Source organism: Gaeumannomyces tritici (genome assembly GCF_000145635.1).
Source record: "Gaeumannomyces tritici R3-111a-1 unplaced genomic scaffold supercont2.83, whole genome shotgun sequence".
NCBI classification, from domain to species: Eukaryota; Fungi; Ascomycota; class Sordariomycetes; order Magnaporthales; family Magnaporthaceae; genus Gaeumannomyces; species Gaeumannomyces tritici.
Genome location: NW_008804627.1, coordinates 1 through 9851, shown reverse-complemented (window position 1 = coordinate 9851; position 9851 = coordinate 1). Strand labels below are relative to the sequence as shown.

Sequence of the window (9851 nt, the reverse complement as noted above, 5' to 3'; positions counted from 1 at the left end):
CCGACAGCGTCACCCTGGCATGGCCGCATAAACGAGATCAGCCTTCCAGATATGGCACAATCCGCCACGTCAAAAGGTGATGATGCCGGCTTATCCGAAGAAGTAAAAGATGGTCGTTCGGTGCGTGCTGGGATTGGGGTGTGGGTGTGTGTGTCGGCTGGCAGCAATACGCTTGCGTCGTATAGGTTGCATTGCAGGGCAGCTCGCCATTACTGCAACGCTGGACGAACACTCCTTGGATGGAGGGGGGCAAGCCTTGGGTAGACGGGTAGACACCTTGGGCAGTAAGTGGGAGCTGCGTGCTCGGCAACAGGCGCCAAAGGGCAAAAGCTGCACCAGGACGAGCTCCACACGAGCAGCTGCCGGGGTGGCCCGAGGTGTCACCAGCGGCCCAATCCGAACCGGCCGACCATGGACCATGGTCCGGCTGAGCGGCCGGCTCTCCACAGGGCAGGTCGGTCCTTGTCGCTGCCTTATCTTGACCGTCAACCGTTGTCTCCGGACGTGACCGTTGCTGGCGGGGGGGTGGGCAGGAGGGAGAGGGCAGCAGGACTCCGAGGAGCGCGTAGGCGAGCCTTGGCCGCAGCCTCCTCGACGTGCGAGTCCAGACGGATTTGATTGGGGTATGCCGTGGCGAGGCGAGCGAGGGAGCTGCCTTGGGTAGCCACTTCGTCCATGTGCCCTCTTTGCTCTCAATGGGGACAATGGGGCAGGGATGGGATGGGAGCATCTGCAGCTGCAGGGGGTCATGCAGGAGGGAAACCGAGGATCGACCTTGCCGCTTGTCATCTCAGAAAACCACCCCCCTAGGTTTTTTTTTTTTTTTGTTTTTGTTTTTGTTTTTTTGCTTTCTCGCTTACACGTGACAAATAATGGCGTTTGTGTCCAACGTGGACGACCCCACGCTTCCCACGCTTCCCACGCTCCCCACCCCCCCGCCCCCAAACGGGCAAACGGTGAAGAGCCGCTTGTCTCGTTGGGAGGGGGAAGGGCTGTGCCCAGAGCGAAATCCAACGGTTACCTGCAGGCCAGCACGGCACGCGCTTGGTGGGGTGGGAAAACGTCGGCTGTCAGCTGAGCCAAGTAGCATAAAATTCCAATTTGCTTTGCTTCCTGCATGTCAGCGCGCAATCAACGCCCGCGTCCGCGGCGCTGGGTGAATGTGAGCCAAGTGGACCATGTAAGGCGACAGGAAAAGAAGAGGCAACGCCATCGAGACATGGGTGCCAAGCAAAAACATGAGTAGGGCATTCATTGCGTGGCGTCCACTAGGGCTGTCCAACAAACGCCATCCAACGACTACTGGCAGGTCAAAGGAGGCGGGAAGCTCCATGTCAGTCCAATAACAGTCCTTGTCCGTCATGGTATCAAGAAAAGAACAAATTCAAAGGCATACACACATAGGTACCCGATAAAATCGAAGAGTGGCCCGGACCTCCGCGTCGTTCCGAGCCCTCAGGCGGCTTAAATGCAAATCTTAAGGGCAAGGGAATGCCGACCTCCTTCGTCGAAAAAAGTCCAAGTCTTGCGAGCCGTGTGAGCGCAGGGGTGCTGCCCACCCAACAGGAAAAACGCCCTCTTGTTTCCCATTCGCGGCGCACGCCCTGGAGAGATAGCGGGCGAGGTGGAGGGAGGGGTGCAGCGGCACATTGTGGAGTGAAGAAACGATGGAGGGAGGGAGGAGGAGGGTGTGTGTGTGTGGGGTGTGTTTGTGTTTCTGTGATGCTTAGTCTCGTCTTTGGCCAGAATCCCTTCGTCTTGTTTTCCTCCAGGCTCACTTAACATTCATTTCGCTAGCCCTCTCCAACGAGGCAAGCACCTCGGCCCCTGCCCCGCGGAGCTAACCCCCCGCGGCCTAGCGCAGACTTCAGTGCTCCACAGCGGATGCGCCCTGTCAGAAAAAGAAGCAAGTCTTGGGTGGGGTTTCCATGACAGCCAACGCGCCATCTAGTCTTGCCCCCTTCTATTCCCAGCGTTGCACAGCGGTTCGGTCCCCACCGTGTCGGGCCGAGCCCATTTTTTCTTTTTGGCTTGCACGGCAAGGTAGAGTTTCTTTTTATTTATTGATATTTTGGTATTAGTGGAGGTAAAGTAGCTGCTCAAGTTCCCTGTCTCTCTAGACCTTGCGTGCTGGCATGATCCCGAGCGTTTGCGGGCAAGAAAACTTGGTGTACAATAGAGAGTCTTCTGGAGGGGTATGGGTGGTACAAAGCAAAGGAAGAAAAAGGTATTACACGGTAGACAAGAGAGGAAAGAGGAGAACAAGATAAGAACCAACCTCGGAAATCGATGACAGCCACCAGTGATCACCGCCCAACCTCCCAGACCAATCCCATTTTCCCATCCAAAGCCCCCACACCGCTCATGTGATACATGCGTGTGCCCATGCAAAGAGAGAGAAAGAGAGAGAGAGAGAGCCTTGCCTTGCTTGGGGCCCCCGTCACCCCGACCACCCAGGATGGCTTCGCCGCCTCCCACGCGACCAGCGGCCCTCGCCGCCGCCGCCGCCCCTTGCCAGCGGGGAGCCGGGCCTTGCAGGCCGAGGCGCAAGGTCGTCAGCTGCTGCTCCGCCCGCATGCCGCTGGTGCAGCAACGCCACGTCGACGTCGACGTCGGCATCGGCATCGGCATCTGCGTCCTCGTCGTCTGCCACGGCTGGTGGCGACGTCTCCGCCTTGATGGGAGTTGTTGTTGGGTGGGCTTGCGGCTGCTGCTGCTGCTGCTGCTGCTGGTTGTTGATGGGAGCAAACGCGTTGGATGCGACGTGGGCGTTCTCAAACGCAGCAGCGGCGGCGGCGGCGGCGGCGGCGCGAGGGGCTAGAGTGCCTGCAGAAGCGGACCCGGTGGTGCCAGAGACCGGGTTGACGGGTAGACTCGCCGGCGCCATCAGCGGCACCACCCCGTAGCAGCTCGAGGCGGAGGCGGGTAGCGGTGGTGGTGGAGGTGGTGGTGGCACGGCAGCATCCTGCTGGTAGTCGCCGTGGTAGCGGGCACCAATCTGATGGCCGCCACCGCCGGCCGCCTGCAGTGGCGCCTGCTGCATGGCCAGCCTGTCACGCTGCTGTTGCTGCTGTTGCCGACGCTCGTGTTCCAGGTAGCCGTAGTAGTGCTGCTGCTGCTGCTGCTGCGTGTGGTAATCGCGCGGCTGGTAGTCGTGGAGGGGCTGCTGCGGCAGCTGCAGCTGGGGGCCGCACAGGTGCATCACGTCCTCGCTCGGCAAGCCGTGGTGGTGGTGGGAGTCGAAGCCCGGCTGGTAGGAGTGCAGGTCCTGGTGGGCCAGGGGCGTCGTCGCCAGCGCGGCGGCGGGCCCGGGCCCGCGGTAGCCGACAGCTGGCCTGCCGGGCGGTGGGGGCGGCGGGCGTGGGGACGAGGTGGGGAGGTGGTGGTGGTAGGCGCGGTGGTGGTGGTGGTGGTGGTGGTTGTGGTTGTCCTGGCCACGTAGCTGCAAGGCCATGGGCTGGGATGGACCGGCAGCTGCTGAGGGTATGCCGAACTGGTTGTTGTGTGATGACGACGATGACAACGAGTATGATGGCGGCTGGTGATATTGCTGCGGCTGCCTGCAGAGCCTGCTAGCGCCGCCCTTGGCCCGTCCCTTGTTCCTGTCGCGCGTCGTCGGCAGCACGCCCCCGGCCTTGATGGCCTCGGGCGTCACATACCAGGTGGCGTGCTTCTCGCGTGGCGACGCCCCCTTCTTCCTCCTCCTACCGCCTGACGTACCGCCTCCAGAAACGCCTTGTGGCGGACCACTTTCGCGGGGGTCATCTTTTGTAAAGGCCTGTTTTTTCCATTAACAAACACGTTAGTCACTTGTTTCCTTTTCCGTTTTCCAGCTCGGAGCCGACGTACCCGGTTCATGCTGAGGTTGTGGCGAATACTATTCATCCACCCGCCTCTCCCGCGCGGGTCTTCCTGGCGCTTGTTGGTGTTCTTGTCGAACCAATCGTAGATCTCCTGCAGCTCCATGGGCTTGAACCCGTTGTCCCGGAAGCACTGGAAGATGAGCTTGGAATAGGGAATGTCCTTCTTTGCCGACCCCCCCTGGTCGCTGGACAGCCGGCTCGGGCTCTGCCCTTGAGTGGAGGAGGGCGCGTCCGCAAGCCCGTGGTCATCGCTCCCGGCGTACTGATTGAGGAAGGCCTCATCATCCGCGCCAGCCAGTGTGCCGCCGCTCCCTTGTTGCCACCCATGCTGCTGCTGCTGCTGCTGCTGGCCGGCGAAGCCGTCGCCGGCAACGAGGCCGCTGCCGCCGGCAAAGCGGTTGCCGTTGCTCCTCACGGGCAAAGCCTGGCTGCTGCCCATGCCGGCGGCGGCGTGCTGGAAGCTGGCCCGCGGCGTCACGCAGCTGCTCTGGCTGAAGCTGGGCGTGGGCGACCCCGAGTACCCGAGATCGGGCGTCGGGCTGTGGGCGAACAGAACCGGAGTATCGACGGCGGCGGCGGCGGTGGTGTACTGCAGCGGCGAGTAGGATGAGGCCGGGGCCGCAGACGTCGCTTGCTCCGAGTGGACGGGGCCCGAGCCCAAGGCGAAGGTGTCAAACCGCTGGTGCTGGTAGGGCGCGCTGTGGTGGTGCTTGGTCAATGCTGGCACCCCCGATGTTTGCGCCTGGGGGCTGGCAAAGACGTCCTGGGGCTGGGTTTGCCAGCTCATGTTATATTCATGGGGCACCTCTGGGTACGGTGAAATCGTCGGCCAGGAGAAGTCGACATTGTTGAAAGCCGTCGAGTAGTCGTCGGCCCTGGCATAAACGTCGGCGCTTGTGAACCCGTTGCCGGCAACACCGCTGGCCTCGCCCGTCTGCTGTTCTGCCAGCGTGAGGGCGCTGGGCACCGGAGGCGGGGAGGGGTAGAGGCCGAACTTGTGGTGGTTCAGCATCACGTCGTAGTCGTACTCCTCCTGGGCGGGGGCGGTGCTGCCGGGGACTTGGTGCCAGCATGCCACGTCCTCCATCCGGGTCATCAGCGGGGTGTTCAGGGGGATGATCTCGGGCTCGCTGGAGACTTGTGGCGAGGGCTCGCCGCACACCATGGCGGCATATGGCGTCATGGCCTCGACTATGGTGTCTGGCGACGGGTGCTGGGAGGAGTCGCCGCTGTGGTGGCTTGGTGTTGGCGCGGGCGGGCCGCTGTTGTTGCTGTTGCTGTTGGTATTCTCGTCTCGTTGCATTTTCTGATGCCCGTCAGCCGAGAAGAGGGTGGAGGACTCTGTGTTTGCCGCTAGCGTCGAAAAAAAGGACGGGGCCGTCGAGCAAAAGTCTCCAGCTTGCTTGTGGGGGTCGCTTTCTTGACCGGGCTTGTACCAGAAGCTCGCTAGCTGGTGCGACGCGGCGGGAGCTGGGTCGAGACGTGTAGCTGCGGTAGATGGCAGCGTCGTGCAGGGAAGATCAGATGACGGCTGGCGGCTTTCTGTTGGGACTGGCAGGCTGGCGGGATGGCCTATCATGGCTGGTCTCTTCTTTGTGGCGCCCACCTCGCGGCTGATGGATGGTTCTGATGGATGGTTCTGCTCGCTACAGGCGTTTATGGGAGGCCTATTTTTGGAACTCCTCGTTAGAGGCTCTGTTCTGGTCAACACAAGTACTCTGGCATGCGCAAAACGTGCTTGTATGCTCTGTATCAAGCCGGGGGCTCGCGGTGACGGCGTGGTAATTGGGATCTTTGGTGAACGCCAAGGCCCTACTTTTCCCGTGACGCCTTTCCACAGCCCATGGTGCTGGCACCGAGGGGACCAATGAGGAAGGATCGATGGAGGGTAGGAGTCGGGCTGGCATGGGTGGGGGGGGCCCTCACAGCTGTCAAAAAAAAAAAAAAGCCAAGCCCCAGAGGAGGTGACGTCTGCCTCACAGGCGCACAGCACAAGGCGGGACACTGTGGTGTAATAGGCCGAACGAGCACCTGTGCGCCACTCTAAAGCAAAGCCCAAAACAGAGCGTGACGGTCCGACCAGGAGAGCCAACAAAGGGTGGATCAATGCTGGGTATATGCTATTCCGATAGGTTGACAGCACGCAGAGGCGGCTGTGCGTGGCGGCATCTGTTGGGGCGTTGGCCACGGGCCGGTGAACAGCTCGACAAAGCTCAGCGTGGATAAGGCTGGGTGGCTGGCTACAAGGTAGAAGAGAAGCCTGACGAGCGAAGGACAAGTGCAGGCAGGCAGGTAGGGCGGGTGGAGGTTTATCAGAGCTATTAAGCACCAAGATATCCGGTCCCAGAAACCGGGAAACGAGACAGTTGGGTTCTCGGGGACTTTTGCCCACTACTTATTTCTCAGGCTAGACTGAGTCTTGAGGCAAGGGGTTGGAAAGGAGACCGACCCAGCCGATTTAGTCGGAGCTTTCCTTGCGTTTCCTGGACCATACCCGCCAACCCATGACGGGGCCCCCGGGAGATACCGATCAAACTACATGCAGCTATATCATATTTCGCAAAAAAAAAAGAGAGAGACGCTCCCCGTCCCCACCCGACGCCAGTGGGCGGGGATAGGAGGACATGTACCCAGGTACGCGGGAGCGCACAGTCCCGCTCTACCAGACACACCCGCGGCTCCGCCATTTTCCCTCGCGGGAAAGAAAGGATAAGGTGTTCCCCTGGCGATGCTATCGAGCTTGTATGTTGCTGCCCATTGAGTCAAGACGCGCATATGACAGGTCAACGCACGCCCAGGGAGGGGCGTGTGCCGACTCTCTGTGTCATTGGAAGGTGAGTTTGGGTGTGCGCGTATGCGTGTAGGTAGGTGTGCGTGTGTGTGTGCGTGTGTGTGTGTGTGTGTATGTGTGTGCTTGTGCTTGTGCGTGACATGTGTGTATGTGTGTGTCAATACGGTGCTGCATGTATGCCCTCGCGTTTGCAAAAGCCTCAAGGCCAGAGGGGAGGGGCAGGGAAACACCAAGCCCATGCTAGCTTGCTTCGGTGACGGTTGAGCGTGGCGGCTCAGGGGAGGGAAGAGAAAGGAGACAAAGTCCTGGGCTTTTTTCCCTCCCCCGAGGCACCATTGGCAAAACAGCAAAGCTGTCACAACTCACAAGCAAACGGCCAAAATAGGGTCATTTTTTTCCCTTCTCAGGACCCGCAGCCGATACCGCCGGCAACTAGTATCCCGCCCGCGCAGGGGGTGGGAGGCCAGATGCAGGTCGAAAAAAAAAAAGAAAAAAAGGGAATTAAAATCTGTGGGCGACGGGCGAGCCTTGGACAAAGGAGGAAAGGGGCGACGGGGGAAGCGGATGGTTCGGTCCGGAAGGTGGGAAGGGGGCAATAAAGACGGGGTGAGATGTTGGGGACCAAACTGCATTCACCGCATGTGCCCTCCCACCTTTCTCCCCCCACGTCCCCAAGGGACTAATGTAGTTCGGCCGCCCAAGATCCAGGCTCAAGGGGGAGGAGAGAGAGAGAGAGGGAAAGACTGAAGAAAAACTTAGGGCATGGGAAACGGAAGCTAGCAGTCTTTGGCCTCGCCCCTCCCCTCCCCAGATAACGGCCGCAGGCCGCATCTGCATCTGGGTGGGCAGGTGGGCCGGCCGGCCGTGTGCGTGCATGCGTGGTTTGCAGCAGGATGGACATCATGTCGATGGCCGAGAGCAAGGGAGAGATGCGGTCGACCGGCAGGCTGGCAGGTGGGCCGGGGAGCCGGCTGCTGCTGTCAAAGAGCGGCGAGGCAGAAGCAGAAGCAGAAGCAGGCGCAGGCGCAGAAGCAGGCACATGAAGCAGGCAGGCCACAAGTAACGCAGGGCAGGCAGGGGGTGGGCACCGGGCCATGAGGTAATGCTACACGGGCGGGAGGGGCGAAGCGGTGGACAGCGATCCCAGGTCGTGCAGAGGACTGACAGCTTCCCATGGCTCGTTACCAATACGCCAGCCTGGTTACCACGACGGATCGCCATGAGTTCCAGTGCAGCTTTTGGCAGCAGCAGCAACAGCAGCGGCGGCGCCGGCCTATTGAGGTGCCTTGGGAGGAAGGGACCCATTGTGTCGACGGGAAGGAGGATGACCCAGTAATGGGATGAACAGTAAACCGAATCGGGGGCACAGGAGGTCTGATGCAGTTATCTTGGGCTTCCCAGAACAGCCAGCCTCCCCCCCACCGCGCTGCCCTGCCCTACCTCCATGCGCGGGCGCCCGTACATTTAGCGAGCCTGCCCCATCCGTGTCGTGGGACACTTATGGGAAAGCGTTTTTGTGCCGACTGCAGACAGCCGCGGCGGCGTCGGCACGACGGCGCACAAAAACAGGCCGGCTTTTTGTGCTCTCACCCAGGAGGGGAAAGGTCCCTCCTTCCTCGCTTAAAGATGGCGGTTCCAGCCAATGGATTTGTTTCGCCGCAAGAGATATATACATGCCCATGACGGGGACCTGTGCCACCTTTGTGTGCTTTTACGCCGACAGGCTGCGGCGGACCAGAACTTTGGGAAGAATGGAAGGGAGGAGGAGGGCAGAGAGCAGGTGCACCAAAGGCGGAAGGCGGAAGGCGGGTGTTTCTGTTGCAAGAAGCGTCCATGATGCTGCTGCCCGTCTTCCACTCCCTCCTCCTCGTCTCGCTCCTGGCCGCCGTGCCACCACGATTGCTGCCATGGGCGGATACGGAACAAAGGCCGCTGGGGACAATGCCATTGTAATCTACCCTTCTCGCATAGAACGTTACGTTGCTGCTCGCCGCCGGGCCCGCCCCAATCCGTCCCGACGCTTGGGCCGACAAGAGGTTGCTGCATTCCCATCATCCATGGGAACGGGATGGGGCCTTTGCTCGGCGTCATCCGTGCCCCCCTGCTACTGCGACAAGAAGTCAGGAAACAAGGTGAAAATAAAAGAAGAAGAAAAATCGATATTGACACAGGTCAGTAGTCGAATATGACACAAGGGAGAATGTTTGCGGCGACAGGACAAGCATCATCTCCATCAATCAAAGACGGCGAGCCAAGGAGCCGCCCGCCTTCCAGCAACCCCACCGAATCCTCTTCTTTGCTAAACACACACCCCTGCCTTTCTTTTCTTCTTTCGTCTCTGCTTTCTTTGCCTGCCGGGAAACGGCTCGCAGATGCGCAATGCAGCATCCTCGTTGATAGCCACATTTGACAGCCCTCCCAAAAAGGGACGACCAGGGCCCAGAACCCCTCAAGCCGCAGATGCAGCGATGTCGGTCGCTTGTTTCGACACACCTCCTTTTTTTTTCCTGCTTGAAAGGACCGCCACAAACTTGACAGGACGACACCCCCTCCTCGCTCCCAACCTATTTTTTTTTTTCTCTTTTGCCCAGGCGAGCCCAATTCCCAAAGTGGCGGGTATGAAACACTGACAATAACCCGGTGACTTTGCTGGGCATCTCCTGCAAGTGGACAAGGAGTCACCGTGATACAAGACAGCAGACAAAAAAGGTCGACACGGGCGAGCAAAAGAAGGCCTATTGAAACAGGCGGACCAAAACGGCAAAGATTTCCCACCTATTTCCGGATTTGTGCTACCGCGTGCTACGAAACGCGAGGGAGAATAAGTGAAAACACCCGGTCTGGATCCCAATGTCAAGAGACGGTCCATGATGGGATGAAGGTATACACCGCCGTCTTCTTCGTATCACGTCAACATCCCGCAGACCGACATTGGGCACGTCAGGATTAACCCACCCGGAGAAAGGCTGCCCATCAATGCTAGGAGAATATGCTCCGGGACATACCTCAAGCTCGCTGTCCCACCTCGTCCGCAACTCGAAATCCCACCCACCCAGCCAACGCAACGACACCTTCAGCTCAGAGATGCCGAGAGACGAGAAGGGGAGCCAAAGGCAACAATCACGTCGCAACGGTGTGCAAAACAATAAAAGGCGTTCGCTTCGGCACGCCCAGCAGGCCCGGAAGACAGGGGTTCG

At 59.9% G+C, this 9851-nt stretch overlaps 4 protein-coding genes across 4 annotated transcripts; all 4 read right to left on the bottom strand.

Moving 5' to 3' along the window:
* Positions 1-485: 485 nt before the first annotated feature.
* Positions 486-677, bottom strand: GGTG_13939 (hypothetical protein; the record flags this gene model as incomplete). Its single annotated transcript, XM_009231864.1, has 1 exon — positions 486-677. One exon carries the CDS (start codon positions 675-677, stop codon positions 486-488), a length of 192 nt encoding a protein of 63 aa, XP_009230128.1.
* A 1763-nt stretch (positions 678-2440) lies between these two features.
* On the bottom strand, positions 2441-5177 carry GGTG_13938 (hypothetical protein; the record flags this gene model as incomplete). The annotated part of the gene is made up of 2 exons (XM_009231863.1): positions 3850-5177; positions 2441-3778 (listed from the first exon to the last, which is right to left on the bottom strand). The coding sequence occupies exons 1-2, from the start codon at positions 5164-5166 to the stop codon at positions 2441-2443; spliced, it is 2655 nt and encodes an 884-aa protein (XP_009230127.1). The 5' UTR covers positions 5167-5177.
* A 2156-nt stretch (positions 5178-7333) lies between these two features.
* GGTG_13937 (hypothetical protein) lies at positions 7334-7959 on the bottom strand (the record flags this gene model as incomplete). The annotated part of the gene is made up of 2 exons (XM_009231862.1): positions 7334-7759; positions 7840-7959. The coding sequence occupies 2 exons, from the start codon at positions 7957-7959 to the stop codon at positions 7334-7336; spliced, it is 546 nt and encodes a 181-aa protein (XP_009230126.1).
* Positions 7960-8240: 281 nt separating this feature from the next.
* On the bottom strand, positions 8241-9523 carry GGTG_13936 (hypothetical protein; the record flags this gene model as incomplete). Its single annotated transcript, XM_009231861.1, has 3 exons — positions 8241-8674; positions 9148-9314; positions 9408-9523. 3 exons carry the CDS (start codon positions 9521-9523, stop codon positions 8241-8243), a joined length of 717 nt encoding a protein of 238 aa, XP_009230125.1.
* Between the last annotated feature and the right edge of the window lie 328 nt (positions 9524-9851).